A 20,946-nucleotide genomic window follows, 5' to 3' on the forward strand; every position below is an offset into this window, starting at 1 on the left:
GAGGCTCCTCTGTCCTCCAGCAATTATTAGGAAATGGAAGACATACAAGACAACTGATAATCTCCCTCGATCTGTGGCTCCACGCAAGATCTCACCCTGTGGGGTCAAAATGATCTCAAGAACGGTGAGCAAAAATCCCAGAACCACACGGGGGGACCTAGTGAATGACCAAAGTAACAAAGCCTACAATCAGTAACACACTACGCCGCCAGGAACTCGAATCCTGCAGTGCCAGACGTGTCCCCCTGCTTAAGCCAGTACATGTCCAGGCCCATCTGAAGTTTGCTAGAGAGCATTTGGATGATCCAGAAGAAGATTGGGAGAATGTCATATGGTCAGATGAAACCAAAATATAAATTTTTGGTAAAAATTCAACTCGCGTATTTGGAGGACAAAGAATGCTGATTTGCATCCAAAGAACACCATACCTACTGTGAAGCATGGGGGTGGAAACATCATGCTTTGGGGCTGTTTTTCTAAAAAGGGACCAGGACGACTGATCCGTGTAAAGGAAAGAATGAATGGGGCCATGTATCGTAAGATTTTGAGTGAAAACCTCCTTCCATCAGCAAGGGCATTGAAGATGAAACGTTGCTGGGTCTTTCAGCATGACAATGATCCCAAACACACCGCCCGGGCAATGAAGGAGTGGCTTCGTAAGAAGCATTTCAAGGTCCTGGAGTGGCCTAGCCAGTCTCCAGATCTCAACCCCATAGAAAATCTTTGGAGGGAGTTGAAAGTCCGTGTTGCCCAGCAACAGCCCCAAAACATCACTGCTCTAGAGGAGATCTGCATGGAGGAATGGGCCAAAATACCAGCAACAGTGTGTGAAAACCTTGTGAAGACTTACAGAAAACGTTTGACCTCTGTCATTGTCAACAAAGGGTATATAACAAATTATTGAGATAAATAAGTATTTGGTCAATAACAAAAGTTTTCCACCATAATTTGCAAATAAATTCATTAAAAATCCTACAATGTGATTTTCTGGATTTTTTTTCTCATTTTGTCTGTCATAGTTGAAGTGTACCTATGATGAAAATTACAGGCCTCTCATCTTTTGAAGTGGGAGAACTTGCACAATTGGTGGCTGACTAAATACTTTTTTGCCCCACTGTATATGTGCCTATGTCTGGTTTAAAGTTTTAAAAACCTTGCAAGGTTAAACCTCTGCGAATTTTCATACTATTATATATCTGCCAGTTCTGACTGCATTATTTGCACTGGCAAAGCTAAGATGGTCGCCATTGTCATTTCAGTGGACTATCCCTTTTAAGAGGGAATGTCCCTTTAAGAGGAAGGGGAGCCGTTTGGGGAACTATTGTGTGTGTACCTGGCCGAGGTTTTTTTTGTGTGGAAAACCTTTTAAGTAGTCTAGATTAACCATTCAAAGTTATACTTGTTGCAAATTTTTGTGGATTGTTATGTCAACGACAAAATGATTCCTTTGTTTTGGAAGAGGCCTTAACATTGAGCTCCCACAACCATCCTGGGTTGTTTATTTTGTGTGACTAACTTTATTTGATTAAATATTTCTGCATTTTGAAGGGGGACGGCACATTTTTGCTTTTTGATTAACGTTGGGACTATTTTGTGTTGGGATTCTATTTGGACTTTCTAGGATTTTGACTGTTTTTGGTCTAGTTGAAGAAAATCTATTAGTTTGGTGGATTGAAACGCTATCAATATATGCATATTTTGTTAACTTTTCATTTTGTTGGTCTTAAAAATAAAAAAAACTTTATTTAACTAGTCAAGTCTTGCTTTGGTCACTCATGTGAAGACATAAGAACACGGTATTTATTTGAACTTTTATATTGTAGCATGGTTTGAGATCCAAGCTGGTTGTTTAAACTCTAGCTATGACTCATCCATAACTTTCAGTCAGTTCTCAACCCTCCCATAGACTATCTGCACACTGCAATTTTTAACCATTCAATAAATTGAGGCACAAAACAATGGGCTTCAAACTGTTCCCAACGTCAGAGAACTAGTCCTCTATGCCAGAGTGTGTGTGTGTGTGTGTGTGTCAGTGAGTGTGTGAGTCCTACAGTTCACAGTGGTAAATGAGGGGGACTGGGTAGACAGAGGTGGATTCATTTTCTTGTCTCTATAGAGACAGTGGTACTACCAGGAGCCCTGGGGAGGCTTTCCATAATAAGGCCACCTTTTGTTTTTCCTGGCGCCCAGGCTTCTTCCTTTTTGCCTTCTCACTTTTATCCTTTCTTTAAAAAAATATATCTATACACAAATTAAAAACAGCATAATATCTCTTTTGTTCCATTAGCCAACATTCCCAAAGTTCAGCCGACTAGCCGTCACCTGCAAAAGGCTCTAGGGGAAACGGATGATACTTCCAATTTAAATGGACTTCTATTTTGAATGAGGGTACGAGTAGAGAGTACTGCATTTTCCCCAAAAACATTAAAACATCCACCATTACCAAATAAATCAATGGTATTTTCTAAAAGAAAAAAATTAAGCAAACCTAAAAAATAAAAACAATAATTTAAAAAAAGTGTTCCATGCTCAACCCATTTCTTGGTGAGGTGAGATTGTGTGTAGTATGGTCTGTAGCGGGTTCTTTTCTGGTCAGCGTTGCAGTTACTTACCAGTGGTCATATCGGTGAAAGGGCCTTGGAAACAGATCTCGTAATCCTTCATCAGCAGCTAGGGAAAGAGAGACAGGAGCTCAGTTTAGATTGAGTAAATTCAGGAGATATGACCTTCATCCACATGGGGCACAAAGGCCCAAAGCAACATCCAGGTCCTGTGGGACCATAACGTTCCATTGAAACCAGTGGAGCCAAAGTTGGGGGGGTTCCACCCTGCCTATACAATGGTAGGGAAAACACTGTATTAAACCAAAAGCCCTAACTGCTTTTGAATCCAGTGTGGTGTCAAACAGAACATGGGGACAAAAAAAGGCTCAAGCTGTACAGAATTCTCCATGGTAACAGCCATGCTTTTGGCAAAGTGCACCGCCAGTCAGGAACATCTCTACCGTTTACTGTTAATTTAGGCCTATAAATGGAAAAAAAAGTATGTTCTAAATGGGTATCTCATGAAGTACTTCATTATCAATAGTTAACATTTGTCCAAACAATAAAGTTATTTATAGCCAGTCAAGCCATAAAGCGACAAAACTGATTTCACATCAAAGCCTAGGTTAATATCCACGATACGGTTGGATGTTACGGTTTTAGAAATAAAGCTCCAACTTGTTTGACCGAGAAATGCTCAATCTCAACACCTCAGTCTCCATCCATAATGATCGTTAGCCCGCGGTGGCGGTCTGATGAACAAACATCTCGCTTACATATTTCTCATTTAGACACCTAATGCCCTTCAGGTGGAATTAAAACAAGGACATGATAACACACACACACACACACACACCCTCCCTTTCACCCACCTCCCTACCACCCACCCACCATGCCACTCACATCTTGCAATCAGCAAACGCCTAGAATACCAATTTATCGGTTTGACTGTCTGTCCTGTTCGTCTGGCGACAGCGAGCGAATATGAACACGGCAGTCTGTCTGAAGCCATCAAGGTGGAGAGACTGTAATCGGGTCCTCAAATAGGCCTGAAATTACTGGTTAATTCAATTAGGGGCCTCCTCAAAGCAGCCAATAATACCAACATGACATCAAGCCATTTCAAATTTTCCTCTTCAGTTGCAAAGGTTCCTCTGCTGCTGCTTTCAGATCTGGCCCCACTCCAAAAGGAGACGAAAGCACCATTAGAAAATGGGTTTGACTTTTTAAAGCAGGACTAGGCGTGTACTCCAAGATGACATATCTAGTGGTTTGAAGCAGGTGCTGGAGATCAAAGAATCTGTTCAGCAAAAAGTTTTTAAAAAAGTAAAAGACTGCACACATCTTGTAATATGGGGGTGTATTAGTTTACATGCAATATGGGGTAATAAGTTGTAATAGAATACCTAGGTGTACATTTGGGGTGGAATAGTGCAGGTGTGACATGGGGTGTGGGATGTATTATGGGGTGTAATAGTGAAGGTGTAACAGAACAGGTGTAAAACTCACACTTGTGTCCCCTGTGGTCCGTGCTCTCATCGGCCCTTGGTGATCATGTCCGTTCACAACGTCTCCTCGCACCTCAAATGACGTCTGTGTGGGTTGGGGGCGACGAAGGGTTAAAATATTCTTAATAGGGAAGTCGGTAGTATCATTTGTCATTACGACCAAGACATTGTGGAAAAACAATACCAGTACATTACCAAGAAAAATACAAATTAAAGTCCATGCTTCACAAACAGCGGCGCCCATCAATAGTTTAAAAGATGAACTCAATGGGAAACATGGAATATTCTGTAATCTGCTCTTGGAATATGACATGCAACCAGAGTGTGTACCTCATTTAAGACTGTCCCTTGTTTGAAACACTCGGAAATCCCTGTGGAGTATAGGAACAAGAATAATGCTTATATTCGGCAACACAAACGTTCCCCATTTTCCTTGAGCTGTGTTACGTAAGAAACCTTCCCTTCCCTGTGGTTTCACATTAACACTGGTTTCCCTAAAAATCGGTCTGTGGTGAGGGGACAAATTACAGTGACGGAACTCTGAACTCACACTGGAAGCTCACCACCCACTTCCTGCCTGCGATGCCCAGGAAGTACTTGAGCGTGCGCTCACACACCAGATCACCATCTGTGACGGACAGACAAACAAGAGGTAGGGTAGACGTGAGAAAACATACACATAGAACACATAGTACACACAAATCACAACTTCAATGAATATCGTCCATAGCGTTTCATAAAAATGGCCTCAAAACACTTCGCTAACCTCACCCAATGAAATCACTGTTCACAAATACTTTGTTGCCATGTTGGGGTTTTGTGATTTGATGACAAGATTTTCAAAATGACAGTAAGATCATGAACTGAACTTGGAGAACCAGCAGTAAATGGTAGCGCAGAGCATCAATCGGAAATCCATAGTCGTATTTTACAGTCACAGTGGAGCACGAGTCAGCATTCTGTGGGAAATGAATGCGTCACCGCATGTGATCCACAACCAGGTTAGCGTCAGGAAGTCCGGTGATACTTCATCAATCTGCGTAATAAAGTTACACCTTTATGAATATGACGTTACACTAGATATCAAGCATGCAGTGGTTGACAGTGCAGAGTAGACAGCTGACCCACGGCAATGAGTGCGTAGGCGAGAGCCCTGCTGTGATCTTAGAGATGGTGCCTGGAGCTTCCTGTCTGGTGGTTGGCCGCGCACACACACACACACACACACACACACACACACACACGTTCCTATCAGTAACAGTCTTGTCCTCAGTTAAGTCTGTCTCAATCCACAACCATCTACAGTGCATTCAGGAAGTATTCAGAGACCTTCACCTTTTTCCACATTTTGTTACGTTACAGCCTTATTCTAAAATGGATGAAAGCGTTTTTCTCCTCATCAATCTACACACAATGCCCCATAATGACAAAGCAAAATATCATATTTCCATAAGTATTCAGACCCTTTACTCAGTACTTTGTCGAAGCACCTTGGTCAGCGATTACAGCCTCGAGTCTTCTTGGGTATGACGCTAGAAGCTTGGCACACTTGTATTTGGGGAATTTCTCCCATTATTCTTTGCAGATCCTCTCAAGCCCTGTTTGATCAGGTTCAAGTCCGGCCTCTGGCTGGGCCACGCAAGGACGTTCAGAGACTTGCCCCGAAGCCACTCCTGCGTAGTCTTGGGTGTGGGCTTAGGGTTGTTGTCCTGTTGGAAAGGTGAACCTTCACCCCAGTTGGAGGTTCTGAGCGCTCTGGAGCAGGTTGTCATCAAGGATCACGCTGTACTTTTCTCCGTTCATCTTTCCCTCGATCCTCACTCGTCTCCCAGTCCCTGCCGCTGAAAAACATCCCCACAGCATGATGCTGCAACCACTATGCTTCCCTGTAGGGATGGCGCCAGGTTTCCGCAAGACGTGACGCTTGGCATTCAGGCCAAAGATCTCAATCTTGGTTTCATCAGACCAGATAATCTTGTTTCTCATGGTTAGAGTCCTTTAGGTGCCTTTTGGCAAACTTCAAGCAGGCTGTCATGTGCCTTTTACTGAGGAGTGTTTTTCGTCTGGCCACTCTACCATAAAGGCCTGATTGGTGGAGGGCTGCAGAGATTATTTCCTCTGTGGAAATAGGAGAACCTTCCAGAAGGACACTCTGGAGCTCTGTCACCTCCCTGACCAAGGCTGTCACACCCTGACCTTAGTATTCTTTGTTTTCCTTGTTATTTTGGTTAGGTCAGGGTGTGACATGGGTGATGTATGTGTTTTTATCTTGTCTCTGGGTTTTTGTATGTTTATGGGGCTGTTTCCTTTCTAGGTATATTGTATGTCTATGGTTGCCTAGATTGGTTCTCAATTAGAGGCAGCTGTCTATCGTTGTCTCTGATTGGGAACCATATTTAGGCAGCCATATTCTGTGGGTACTTTGTGGGTGATGGTTTCCGTGTCTGTTTCACCACACGGTACTGTTTCGGTTATTCACGTTTCGTTTATTGTTTTGTAGTGTTTCGGTTTATTCATTAAAAACAACTACGGACACTTACCACGCTGCATTTTGGTCTGATCCCTGCTACACCTCTTCAGACGAAGAGGAGGAAATCAGCCGTGACAAAGGCCCCTCTCCCCCGATTGCTCAGTTTGGCTGGGCGGTCAGCTCTAGGAAGAGTCTTAGTGGTTCTAAACTTATTCCATTTAAGAATAATGGAGGCCACTGTTCTTGGGGACCTTCAATGCTGCAGAAATGTTTTGGTACGCTTCCCCAGATCTGTGCCTTGACACAATCCTGTCTCGGAGCTCTACGGACAATTCATTTGACCTCCTGGCTTGGTTTTTTGCTCCGACATGCACTATCAACTGTGGGACCTTATATAGACAGGTGTGTGCCTTTCCAAATCATGACCAATCAACTGAATTTACTACAGGTGGACTCCAACCAAGTTGTAGATACATCAAGGATTATCAATGGAAACAGGATGCACCTGAGCTCAATTTCGAGCTTAGGTCTCATAGCAAAGGGTCTGAATACTTATGTAAATAAGGTCTCATTTAGAAATATTAATAATAATTATACATTTGCAAAATTTTCTAAAAACCTGTTTTCACTTTGTCATTATGGGGTGTTGTGTGTAGATTGATGGTCATTTATAAAATAAAATAAATATATTTTAGAATAAGGCTGTAACGTAACAAAATGTGGAAAATGTGAAGGGGTCTGAATACTTTCTGAATGCACCGCTAAGAAGTCACCACATTGAGGGCAACATGTCAAGGGCAAGGTTGTATCCATTAGTGCACATTGTAGCAAAACATTTTGCAACAGAAATCAAAAACAATTGTCTCTTAAGTAGAGGCAGTCCCTCCATGTTTCAGTCCGTTTTCTTCCATTTGGTGCCTAATGAATATTACTTAGGTGTGGAATTCTAAACATCTGTTTTAGTCTAATGACCATGGTGAGATAACTCTTTCTCGCACACAGACCCAAACTTTCCTCCTCCTACTCCTCCTCAACCTTTCACTGCCCCCGAAAGATCAAGAACCTGCACACTTTCATTTGGCAGTTGCCGGGGTAACGGCTGCCATTAACGTGGCTTCCTTAACGCACTCTTCAGCTAATGTTGTGCTTTGGAGGAGGCGGCTTTGAAATCCAAAGAATCCATCAGAGCACGCAATTAAGGCTTGAAGACTGGGTGTCTGTGTGTGTGTGTGTGTATATAGAGGGCTGTGTGTTTGTGTTAGGGATGGGAATTGCCAGAGAACTGATACAATATTGTCACGATAGTTAAAAGTATTCACACCCCTTGACATTTTCCACATTTTGTTGTGTTGCTGCCGGAATTTAAAATGGATTAAATTGCGATTTTTTTTTGTCACTGGCCTAAACACAATACACCACAATATCAAAGTGGAATGATGTTTTTCAAAATGTTTACAAATAATAAACAAAGAAAAAGCTGAAATGTATTGAGTTAATAAGTATTCAACCCCTTTGTTATGGCAAGCCTAAATATGTTCAGGAGTAAATATTTGCTCATAATGAGTTGCATAGACTGCAATGATAGTGTTTAGCATGATTTTTGAATGACTGCCTCGTCTCTGTACCCCACACACACAGATAATTGTAAGGTCCCTCAGTCGAGCAGTGAATTTCATACACAAAGACCAGAGATTTTCCAATGCCTTGCAAAGACGGGCACATATTGGTAGAGGGGTACAAATTTAAAAAGCAGACATTGAATATCCCTTTGAGCATGATGAAGTAATTAAGTGCCTTCAGAAAGTACTCATACCCCTTGACTTATTCCGCAGTGTTACAGCCAAAATTCAAAAAGGATAAAATGTATGTTTTTTTTAATCACCCATCTACAAACTATACCCCATAATGACAAAGTTAAACCCTTTTCGAAATTGTTGGAAATTTATTGAAAACGAAATAGAGAAATATTGAATTTACAAAAGTATTCACACCCGTGAGTCATTAAAGTTTGAATCACCTTTTGGCAGCGATTACAGCTGAGAGTCTTTCTGGGTAAGTCTCAAATAACTTTGCCCAAATGGAATTACCCATTTATTATTTTCGAAGTTCTTCAAGCTCTGTCAAGTTGGTTGATGATCATTGCTAGACAACCATTTGGTTGTCATAGTTTTTCAAGTAGATATAAGTCAACTAACTCAGCCACTCAGGAACATTTTATGTCTTCTTGGTAAGCAACACCAGTGTAGATTTGGCCTTGTGTTTTAGGTTATTGTCCTGCTGAAAGGTGAATTCATCACCCAGTATCTGGTGGAAAGCAGACAGAACCAGGTTTTCCTCTAGGATTTTGCCTGTCTTTAGCTCCATTCCCTTTCTTTTTTATCCTGAAAAACTCCCCAGTCCTTAACAAATTACAAGCATAACTATAAGATGATGCAGCCACCACTACGCTTGAGAATATGGAAAGTCGTACTCAGGAATGCATTCTATTTTCAGCAAATATAACACTTTGTATTCAGGACAAAAACGAAATTGCTTTGCCACATTTTTTGCAATATTTTCTTTAGTGCAAACAGGATGCATGTTTTGGAATATTTGTTTTTCTATACAGGCTTCCTTCTTTGTACTCTGTCAATTAGGTTAGTATTGTGAAGTAATTACAACGTTGTTGATCCACCCTCAGTTTCTCCTATAAAATCCATTAAAACTAACAGTTTTAAATATAACGCTTTTTATTCAGGACATAAAGTTAATTTCATTGCCACATGTTTTGCAGTACTACTTGTGCCTTATTGTAAACCGGATGCATGTTTTGGCATATTTTTATTCTGTACAAACCTCCTTTTCACTGTGTCATTTAGGTTAGTATTGTGGAGTAACTACTATGTAGTTGATCCATCCTCAGTTTTCTATCACAGCCGTTAAACTGTTTTAAAGTCACCATTTGCCTCGGTGAAATCCCTGAGTGGTTTCCTTCCTCTCCGGCAACTGAGTTAGGAAGGACGCATGCATCTCTGTAGTGATTGGGTATATTGATAAATCATCCAAAGTGTAATTAATAACTTCACCATGCTCAAAGGACTATTCAATGCCTTATCGTTGTTGTTTTTACCCATCTACCAATAGGTGCCCTTTGCGAGGCATTGGAAAACCTCCCTGGTCTTTGTGGTTGAATCTGTGTTTTAAATTCACTGTTCGACTAAGGGACCTTACAGATAATTGTATGTGTGGGGTACAGAGATGAGGTAATCATTCAAAAATCCTGTTAAACACTATTATTGCACACAGAGTGAGTCCATGCAACTTGTCATGTGACTTGTTAAGCACATTTTTACTCCTGATCTTATTTAGGCTTGCCATAGCAAAAGGGGTTGAATACTTATTGACGCAAGACAATTAACTTATAAGAACATACCGTACCAGTCAAAAGTTTGGACACACCGCATTCAAGGGCTTTTCTTCATTTTTACTATTTTCTACATTGTAGCATAATAGTGAATCAAAACTATGAAAAGAGTAAGTGTGTCCTCCACAATCACTGAACCTCAAACCAATTGAGATGGTTTGGGATGAGTTGGACCACAGAGTGAAAGAAAAGCAGCCAACAAGTGCTTAGCATATGTGGGTACTCCAAGAATGTTGGAAAAGCATTCCAGGTGAAGCTGGTTGAGAGAATGCCAAGCATGCGCAAAGCTGTCAAGGCAAAGGGTGGTGGCTACTTTGTAGAATCTATAATATATATTGATTTGTTTAACACTTTTGTTTTATTACATGATCCCATGTGTTATTTCATAGTTTTGATGTCTTCACTATTATTCTAAAATGTAGAAAATAGTCCAAAATAAAGAAAAGCCCTTGAATGAGTAAGTGTGTCCAAAATTCCACTTCGACATGATGGGGTATTGTGTGTAGACCAGTCACACAAATTCTACATTTAAATCCATTTTAAATTTAGGATGCAACAAAATGTTGAAAATGTCCAGGGGTGTGAATACTTTCTGAAGGCACTGTATCTAGTACCTACTGGCTAAAACTTGACATTTACAGATACCGATACTGATGATACTGCCGGGGCGGCAGGTAGCCTAGTGGTTAGAGCGTTGGACTAGTAACCACTTGTCGTTCTGCCCCTGAACAAGGCAGGTAACCCACTGTTTCTAGGCCATTATTGAAAGTAAGAATTTGTTCTTAACTGACTTGCCTAGTTAAATAAAGGTAAAAAAAATCAAATAAAACGCTTATAGGCCTAATGTGTATTGTGAAGGCTATACAATAAATCCTTTGTCCTCCCGGTGTTGTACACTTACAATATAATCAAGAAGTATTGTTAAGGAAACTGTCCACTGGCATTAAGACAAGGATGCATAAATACAGCGGAACATATGTAGGCCTACCTATTACAACTGACCCGTGTTACATTCAGCCGTGGCCTCCACCAAGGCACTGAGCGCTAAATGCCACAAAACCATGCTATTATATACACACTCCGATTTAATGAGTTGCAAAATAAATGTAGTCGCAGTGGAAAGCTCGGATCCCCCCCCCTTTCAAAAGTGCTTTTAGAATAATATTGAAAATGTATTTAGCATAAAATGTACATAAATAATTTGCATACATGTCAAAGTGTAGGTGATATGCGAATTAGCTTACAGCTTCTCATGTCTACACCAATGCTGAAATGGAGATGCCTGAAAATGTAGCCAACTTTAATTAGACGATTGATTACATAAATATAGGCTAAACGCAAGTCGCGTTTGATAAATGTAATGAAGGACAAACGTTAAGGTCTAAAAGGCTTGATTCTGTCGGCATACTTAAAGCACGGTTCATTCACATAGGAGAGAAATGACAGTGCCTGCTATGCACCACCCATTGGAATCGGAGTTGAGGCAATCAGCATTTTGAAACCCTTCAACCAAACTTAATTGTTTGTCATTGTATAAGGCATGTCTACCTAATCTTGTTTCAAAGTAGTCTAGCCAAAAACCGACCATTGAAATGTTGAGGTAATTATTAATGCCGTGAGCGTATTTCTGCGGTTATAATGTGAAGAAATAAGTTTATCAACATTTTAAGCTAAACGTTCTGATCTGTTGCATCAGCCTCATTGCTTTTTTACATTTATTTTTGATTTACAGTGGTTGCATGAATTTGGGATCTACAGTCCCACAACTGTCCCAGAATCTGTTTTGAACTGTGCAAGACATTTTTTTTCTTCTATTGTCTCCGGGACAACTAGATACCCTTAATTTCAAGCCGCCTCGAGATAAATATTTATTTCTCGCACAGAACGACAAGCTGAGCAATAGAATAGGTAACCTTTGCTATGGGGGAACAGTAGATTGACATAGGCCAGTGATTATGCCGTTCATTTCTTGTCTTGTTGGCTGAGGAGAGAAAAATGTGGACAGTTCTTCTATAATCTTCAAAGGGTGCCCCGGAATTCGACAAGAAGGACGCACGCCGTTGAATCGGTCTTCACTTGTACTTCGGGCTGTGAGAAGGCGCTGATCACGTGACCGGCATTGGCTAATAAGAATTGAGATCTGAGAAAGCCATGTGAGTGAGAGGTGCTTCAGAGCACGGCGATTGGTAGCAGGGGGAAGGGAATTATAATGATTATATTCAGCCGAAGGGCACATTGGCCACAAGGCATGGTTTTTTGGAGGGGGGGGGGGGAATTATGGACACACAAGGGGGAATCAAAGGCCATGCTGCCGTGAAATTCATGTCCTGGACCTACCCGAACAAGTCCAAAAATAAATACTTCTTTAATTTTCTGTAGTGAAAGGTTATGCCACACTAACCTGTGTTCATGATGACATGGGTGGTCTCGGACGTCACTTGTGAACACACACTGCCTCCCATCCTCTTGGCAAACTTTTTCACCATCGACTGGAGAGAAAGTGGAAAAATCTGTCTTCAGTAAGCAAACTCGAGACTCAAGTGCCACAGAAGTACAACCAGCATCTTAGAAGGTAGATTAAAGTTATATTAAAACCTAATAACATCAAGTATTATCACACTTTAAACACCTGGATGTGTCACAGAAACATTTACCTGTTCAGGTGCACTGAGTCCTGATGCTACCAGCACCAACTTGACCCCAGCGGGTTCCCGCAGTGGAGTGTGTGTTGACGGGTGTGTGTTTGCAGGCTGGATGACCACCGGGGTATCCTGGACCTCCAGCCCAGCTGAGGGAGCATTGGTCCCGCAGTGCACTCTGACCACTGGCGACACCTGGTTGGGCCTCGCTCTCATGCTGCTCCTTAGGCTCCGTCCTGACTGTCTGCCAAGCTGCCCTGCTGACGTAGACACGCAAATACATTCATATACTACAAAATAACACTAATCAATCAAAACCGTGAACTAACAAACATGTAATACTACTATGGACGTGTATAAAACAGACTAGCTATGACCTCCGTAAGGCAACGACAGTACAGGGACCAAGTAGAGTCGCAATTCAACGGCTCAGACACAAAAGTCCCTGCATGTGGCAGGGACTCCAGACAATCGGCAGGGACTCCAGACAATCGGCAGGGTAGCCTAGTGGTTAGAGCGTTGGACTAGGAACCGGAAGGTTGCAAGTTCAAACCCCCGAGCTGACAAGGTACAAATCTGTCGTTCTGTCCCTGAACAGGCAGTTAATCCACTGTTCCTAGGCCGTCATTGAAAATAAGAATTTGTTCTTAACTGACTTGCCTAGTTAAATAAAGGACAAATTTAAAAATAAAAAATCACAGATTATAAAGCCATGTAACGGACACTGTCGCCTCACTCCCGGACAAGCTATCACTCACCTCTTCCAGGAAAAATAACACTTAGCCACCGACGTGGGCTCCCGTCGCTCACGAGGACTATGTGCTCCCGATCTCCATGGCCGACGTGAGTAAGGAGTTCAAGTGCGTTAACCCTCGTAAGGCTGCCAGCCCAGAAGGCATCCCAAATCGCATCATCAGAGCATGTACAGACCAGCTGGCTGGTGTGTTTATGGGACATAGTCAATCTCTCTTTCACTTACTTGCAGCTTCATTGTTCATTTGTTCATTCTCAACCAGGATTTCTATTTTTATTTTACCTTTATTTAACCGGGTAAGCTAGTTGAGAACAACTTCTCATTTGCAACTGCGACCTGGCCAAGATAAAGCATAGCAGTTCGACACATACAGTGATCTGTGAGCTGCTCTGACAGCTGGTTCTTAAAGCTAGTGAGGGAGATGGGAATCTCCAGCTTCAGTGATTTTTGAAGTTCGTTCCAGTCAGTGGCAGCAGAGAACTGGAAGGAAAGGCGACCAAAGGAGGAATTGGCTTTGGGGGTGACCAGTGAGATATACCTGCTGGAGCGTGTGCTACGAGTGGGTGCTGCTATAGTGACCAGCGAGCGACAGAGACTTGTAGATAACCTGTAGCCTGTGGGTTTGGCGACGAGTATAAAGCGAGGGCCAGCCAACGAGAGCCTACACGTCGCAGTGGTGGGTAGTATATGGGGATTTGGTGACAAAACGGATGGCACTGTGATAGACTACATCCAGTTTGCTGAGTAGAGTGTTGGAGGCTATTTTATAGATGACATCGTCGAAGTCAAGGATCGGTAGGATGGTCAGTTTTACGAGGGTATGTTTGGCAGCATGAGTGAAGGAAGCTTTGTTGCGAAATAGGAATCCGATTCTAGATGTAATTTTTGATTGGAGAAGCTTAATGTGAGTCTGGAAGGAGAGTTTACAGTCTAGCCAGACACTTAGGTATTTGTAGTTATCCACGTATTCTAAGTCAGAGCCGTCCAGAGTAGTGATGCTGGATGGGCGGGCAGGTGTGGGCAATGATCGGTTGAATAGCATGCATTTCGTTTTATTTGCTTTTAAGAGCAGTTGGAGGCCACAGAAGTTGTATGGCATTGAAGCTCGTCTGGAGGTTAGTTAACACAGTGTCCAAAGAAGGGCCAGAAGTATACAGAATGGTGTCGTCTGCGTAGAGGTGGATTAGAGAATCACCAGCAGCAAGAGCGACATCATTGATGTATACAGAGAAGAGAGTCGGCCCGAGAATTGAACCCTGTGGCACCCCCATAGACTGCCAGAGGTCCGGACAACAGGCCCTCCGATTTGACACACTAAGCTCTATCAGAGAAGTAGTTGGTGAACCAGGCGAGGCAATCATTTGAGAAACCAAGGCTGTTGAGTCTGCCAATAAGAATGTGGTGATTGACAGAGTTGAAAGCCTTGGCCAGGTCGATGAATACAGCTGCACAGTAATGTCTCTTATTGATGGCGGTTATGATATCGTTAAGGATCTTGAGCGTGGCTGAGGTGCACCCATGACCAGCTCGGAAACCAGATTGCATAGCGGAGAAGGTACGATGTGATTCAAAATGGTCAGTAATCTGTTTGTTAACTTGGCTTTCAAAGACCTCAGAGATGCAGGGTAGGATAGATATAGGTCTGTAGCAGTTTGAGTCTAGAGTGTCTCCCCCTTTGAAGAGGGGGATGACCGCAGCAGCTTTCCAATCTTTGGGAATCTCAGACGATACGAAAGAGAAGTTGAGGCTAGTAATAGGGGTTGCAACAATTTTGGCAGATAATAATACATAAAAAAAGAGAGGGTCCAGATTGTCTAGCCCGGCTGATTTGTAGGGGTCCAGAATTTGCAGCTCTTTCAGAACATCAGCTATCTCGATATGGGTGAAGGAGAAATGGTGGGGACTTGGGCGGGTTGCTGTGGAGGGTACAGGGCAGTTGACCGGGCTATGAAACGCCATTGGGTCTTGTGTGTCAACACACTATTTGGCGTGTCAAATAACACGTTATATAGGTATGCACGTCAGCTTTGACATTGGTTTTGCACATCGGCGTTAAACTTGATACGTTCACCAATATATAATGTATCCCTAAACATAAGCATTTCGCTGCACCTGCGATAAAATCTACAAAACTGTGTACGCGACAAATAAACTTTGATTTGATGCAAGTTCATGACAACACACAAACACTCTCAGATTAAAACAGAGAGGGGTATTCTCTATACTACTATGGCTTTTGACTCTCGCCTCCTTCTCAAAACTCATTGGGAAAATTTGGGGGGGGGGGGGGGGGGGGGACCTCAGACCTCCAAAATGATTTTTGATCTTATTAGTTCAATGCCATTGTAGTAGCCACTGGATCTGTGGACTTACCTCCAGTCCCTCCAGGTCCCTCATGTTTGGTGCGGCAGGGCGTGGTGGGGGTGGGCCCAAGGCCCTCACAGTCTCCAAGACCAGGGGGCGGTGAGGCTGCATTTCCCCCAATGTTTTGGGCACCTTCCCTAAGGGAGAAGAAGAGAGAACCTCAGACTATGTGGAACGTTTTTGGGAAAGAGCAGCCACGGCAAAGAACCACAAGGAAGAGACATTGACAGATATACATTTAATTAATACAATTGTGGTTGACAGTTATGACTAAAAGGTTAAACCTTGTGATTAAAAATGGAATATAACCTAGTGAAGCAAGATTCAATTGCTTCTCTTGTTCTCGGTTTGGTGAATCAAAAAATATGCAATAGAAACTTACTCAGGGACATTTTGATCAGGATAAGGTAATGCAGCAACTTGACAGAACTTCTGTATTTTAATGACCAGTGGCTAGATGATAGAGGTCCCAGGTAAAAGACGTCCAAAACGTCATTGCAACCCATTCCTTACAATTTCACCAATGTCTCCAGACATGCACAGTAAAATAGAGGCCAGCAAAACTTGTCTCATATGATCCCAGGCTCTCCTCTTTTTCCCCCTCATCCCCAATCTGCGGGCAAAACATTTTAGTGGCCCCCCTCTTGTACGATCTAAATGTGCTGCAATTCTACACATTTTGCCATGGGGAGTAGAGTAAATGTTTCCGTTTTAAAGCACGCTTTATGCAATTCTACAAATTTTGCCAGGGGCGGAGAGAAGGTTAGAAATGTTATAACAAATTTCATGAAATTCTACTCATTTTGCCATGGGGCAGAGACATTTTTTTCATATTATACAGCTAATTTCCTGCAATTCTACCCATTTTGCCAAGACTTATGCCAAGTTAATGATATCGGAGTTAGAGTGACTAACAAAATCAATGGGAGCCCCCTGGAGGTCAGGGCCCCTGGGCACATGCCTGGTCAGGATGTGGCAATGATTAATGCAAGTTTAAATAGCTGGCTAGACTAACTTGGCAATCTAAAAATTACTAGCTGACATGGCTAATTGAGTGACTGTCACAAGAGAAAAACTGCTGATACAAAACTACATTTTGAGTAAGTGAGACCCTGACTAAGTTCCGCAAAAAAATGCTTTTATTGAGTCTGGGGCCCCCTAGCGGCCGGGGGCCCTAAGCGATTGCTTATGTTGCTTATGCCTGGAGCCGGCCCTGCTCTCTCCCTCCCCCAGAGGACAGCACTTAGAACCCTGGAGATGAGTAAGGAGGGAGAGATAGGGAGATGCAGTCAAGCAGGAGAGATAAATTACCGTGGCAACCCAAGTTTCCCTCTAAGTGCTCCAAATGACAAATAAGATGCAGCCGCTAATTACTTTTTGATTCTCCGCAGCATAAGCAGATTCCAGCTTTATTAGGGAGATTATCCGCCTGTCCTCCGAGATGCATCACCCTCTATCCAAAAAACTGCACCAGGCAGACGCTGAGCTAGCTAAAACAAAGATACTAGCTAACACAAGCTAACTTTCTTGGACTTTCCCCTTAGTCACGAGTTGAGGGAAAGAGCAATTACATGGCAAACACTTAAAATTATTGGTATGTTGAGGATGAAATTCATGCCCTGAAAATGGCTGTGAAGCTGATCTAGGGCCCCACTCTGGTTGAAATGAGCATATACTGCCCGAAGGTTGCAGCCAGCGACACCCACCCCCCTCCATAAGTCGCGCCTCAATAAGTCGCAGATTCAGATAACTTGCTGCTGTGGTGATGGCTCATAAGTAAGCAGCTGGCAATAAGTGCTCTCATCTCATGCTGTGAATAAAAAGTGAACTTATCATCTAAGTGCGATTTCCTACATTCTAAACTCGGTGGGGGACGACCCTGTTTTCTGTTGCACTGAGTTGAATTAAAAATGCCCAAATTAGGATTTTCCTAATTGCACAGCCTTAATTTGTGCTACTTTGCGATAACATTTATATTTTTCAATAGCTCACACATATTTTAAGAAGTAGTAAGCAAAACCTAACCAACAGCACCATGTTATCGAAGTGATTGTGTAGTGAAGCGTTGACGCGTTCATAATTTCATGAAGTCTGTTGTTAATGTGTGGTGCCTCGTTAACCTCTGGCTTTGCTCACCTGCTGGCAGATCTCTTCCTGGTGCCCTGGCCACACGGCAGGGTCACCTGGAGATCAAGGCCTAAGGAGACTAAACAAACAAAACCAACAAATTCAGGTCAGCTGCCATTCGAAAGCAGACAGATTTCAAACAATACTGTCAACCAGTCCCTGCTCATATTTCTTAAAAAAGGTATACTGAACTGAAACCATCCCTATTCTACACAACAGACAATTCCGTCTTCTGTACAATATATTTCTATCTGATCGGTCGGTTATGTTGCACCCTCCTGAACAAAGCCCAGTTCTGTACCTGTGGACCTGTCTGGTTGCAGCAGCGCTGGGGGATATGGGGCCCCGGGGTAGACTTTGGCCCCAGTGGGTTCCTCCTCCTTCTCCTGGAGCGCTTCAGACACCAACGCCATCATTCTCTCCAGCCTCCGCAGCTCCTCCTGCATCGCAACCTTTTGCTGAAGGAGAGAAAGGGAGAGCAAGAGAGAGACAACTATTAGACGAGCGAAGCAGAATGAGGAAAAATATATACAGCAATTGAAAGGGAGAAAATGTCTGATAAAATTGGTGGAGCGCCTGCTTAGTGTGTATTTGCGTACGTACACTACATGACAAAAAAGTATGGGGACACCTGCTCGTCGAACATCTCATTCCAAAATCATGGGCATTAAAATGGAGCCTCCACTCTTCTGGGAAGGCTTTCCACTAGATGTTGGAACATTGCTGTAGGGACTTGCTTCCATTCAGCCACAAGAGCATTAGTGAGGTCGGGCACTGATGTTGGGCAATTAGGCCTGGCTCATGGTCGGCATTCCAATTCATCCCAGAGGTGTTCGATGGGGTTGAGGTCCTGGGTCTGTGCATGTCAGTCAAGTTCTTCCACACCAACAAACCATTTCTGTATGGTCCTCGCTTTGTGCACTGGGGCATTGTCATGTTGAAACAGAAAAGGGGCTTCCCCAAATTGTTGCCACATAGTTGGAAGCACAGAATCGTGTAGAATGTCATTGTATGCTGTAGCATTAAGGCTTCCCTTCACTGGAACTAAGGGGCCTAGCCAAAACCATGAAAAACAGCCCCAGACCATTATTCCTCCTACACTACACTTTACAGTTTGCACTATGCAGTCAGGCAGGTAGCATTCTCCTGGCATCTGCCAAACCCAGATTTGTCCGTCGGACTGCCAGATGGTGAAGAGTGATTGATCACTCCAGAGAACGCGTTTCAACTGCTCCAGAGTCCAATGGTGACGAACTTTACACCACACCAGCCGACGCTTGGCATGGTGCATGATGATCTTAGGCTTGTGTGCAGCTGCTCAGCCATGGAAACCCAATTCATGAAGCTCCCGACGAACCGTTATTGTGCTGACGTTGCTTCCAGAGGAAGTTTGGAACTCTGTAGTGAGTGTTGCAACCAAGGAAAGACGTGCTAGCACTCGTCTGTGAGCTTGTATGGCCTACCACTTTGTGGCTGAGGCGTTGTTGCTCTTAGGCATTTACACTTCACAATAACAGCACTTACAGTTGACTGGGGCAGCTCTAGCAGGGCAGAAATTTGACAAACTGACTTGTTGGAAAGGTGGCATCCTATGACGGTGCCACGTTGAAAAAGTCACTGAACTCTTCATAAAGGCTCATGTTTGTCTATTGAGATTGTATTGCAGTGTGCTTGATTTTATACACTTGTCAGCAACGGGTGTGGCTGAAATAACCAAATCCACTCATTTGAAGGGGTGTCCACATACTTCTGTATATATAGTGTGTGTGTGACAAAATTCTACAATAGAAAACGTCCACCAACTAGGAGAGGATGGCGCTAGGCATGTCATTCGACTGGTGGTGACAGAACCAAACATTAAAGATGGATTTTCTGCCATGCAGCATTACTGGAGTTGGCAGCGGAAGCCTGCTTGAAGCGCTGAACACTTCATCAAAAAGAGGTAGAGAGACAGAAGGATGGAGAGGAGGAAGACAGAACGAGACAGACCAAGAGGTTAAAAAAAGCGAGGGAGAACACACACACACACACACAAACACACACACACACACAGACAAAGAGAGAGAGATGGAGATAAAGAAACGTTGGGGTGTAGTCATTTGTCTGAGGGGAAGACCAAGGGTTCAACGGTTCAGGGCAGATATGGAAGACACCCAGCCCCAAAAGGCTTGCAGTCATGCCCCTTAGATGTGTCAGGGCTTTGGCTAACCTCATTACTCACTGGCCATACAGACCCAGAATGACTACTGGTGAGTAAATCCTCTATGGAGGCCAAGAGGTGTGATGTATGAGATTATTTTCTATCGAATTAACATATACTGTAGGTAGTCAGCATGTAAAAATCGCCAAACACACGCGCACAGGCAAGTGTGCATTGGACGCTCATAGACAGACACACACTTGTCAGAGAGACCCAATCCTCAACTGGCTGTACAGCTGTGAAGAAACTCCTATCCGCTGCCTAAAACCACATAAACCAAACTCTCAATCAAATACAGCAGACAAAGTAGGAGTGCATGAAGATGGATGGGGCAGAAAACGAGAATCATGTCCTTGGCCGCATTTCCTCAAACTTAAATTAAATGCAATTTAGAAAGATGCTGAGGGGGACATTCTTTACGCGTCCATGTAGTCTGTCTTCCAAGCACTGACAAGCTTGGTGGAAAAAAATAAATAAATGCAATGTCTGCCATCTATTGGTCATGGCATGCCAATGCAGCACAAAGCATCCAATACTGGAAACTACTACTGCTGCTTGTGATATAGAGGGCCATATTTACATTTGAAAATCATAGCTACATCTGTACCAAAGATGGGTGTGACACGTGTTGAGTATTAAATTAGCTGGAAAATATTGGCAAAAATGCAGAGGAAACATTTATGCTTAGCTGAGATTTAGATATATATTTTTTTTTAAATTTTTAAAAAATTATATTACTACCCAGATTTACACACACTTCCTTTTATTAAAAAATAAATCAAAGTAAGTTATAACTTGGTTCTTAATGTCTACTGTCTAGTAATATATGAAATAACAGGGCCGAGTATAAATATCCTTACCTGAGTGGCAATACACTCGCTTGAAAATTGTGATGATTCCTGTGTCAGGCCAGTGTCACCTGCCATTCCTTCAGCTGA

The 20,946-nt window shown here is 42.9% G+C and overlaps 1 protein-coding gene across 3 annotated transcripts in view; it reads right to left on the reverse strand.

Moving 5' to 3' along the window:
- Positions 1–20,946, reverse strand: part of LOC110491673 (BRCA1 DNA repair associated) — a 46,901-nt gene that overhangs the window by 17,426 nt on the left and 8,529 nt on the right. Inside the window, exons 9-18 of one of the 3 annotated variants that reach the window (XM_036946562.1) lie at positions 20,869–20,942; positions 18,110–18,266; positions 17,818–17,887; positions 15,691–15,818; positions 12,579–12,820; positions 12,326–12,413; positions 4,602–4,679; positions 4,382–4,422; positions 4,053–4,172; positions 2,613–2,670 (exon numbers count right to left, since the gene is read on the reverse strand). In XM_036946562.1, the coding sequence (XP_036802457.1) occupies positions 2,613–2,670; positions 4,053–4,172; positions 4,382–4,422; positions 4,602–4,679; positions 12,326–12,413; positions 12,579–12,820; positions 15,691–15,818; positions 17,818–17,887; positions 18,110–18,266; positions 20,869–20,942 (1,056 nt within the window). Of the gene's footprint in view, positions 1–2,612; positions 2,671–4,052; positions 4,173–4,381; positions 4,423–4,601; positions 4,680–12,325; positions 12,414–12,578; positions 12,824–15,690; positions 15,819–17,817; positions 17,888–18,109; positions 18,267–20,868; positions 20,943–20,946 lie in introns of all 3 variants that reach the window. The other 2 variants (XM_036946563.1, XM_036946561.1) reach the window with 2 other exon arrangements.

Source organism: Oncorhynchus mykiss, chromosome 16 (assembly GCF_013265735.2).
Source record: "Oncorhynchus mykiss isolate Arlee chromosome 16, USDA_OmykA_1.1, whole genome shotgun sequence".
In the NCBI taxonomy this organism is placed as follows: Eukaryota; Metazoa; Chordata; class Actinopteri; order Salmoniformes; family Salmonidae; genus Oncorhynchus; species Oncorhynchus mykiss.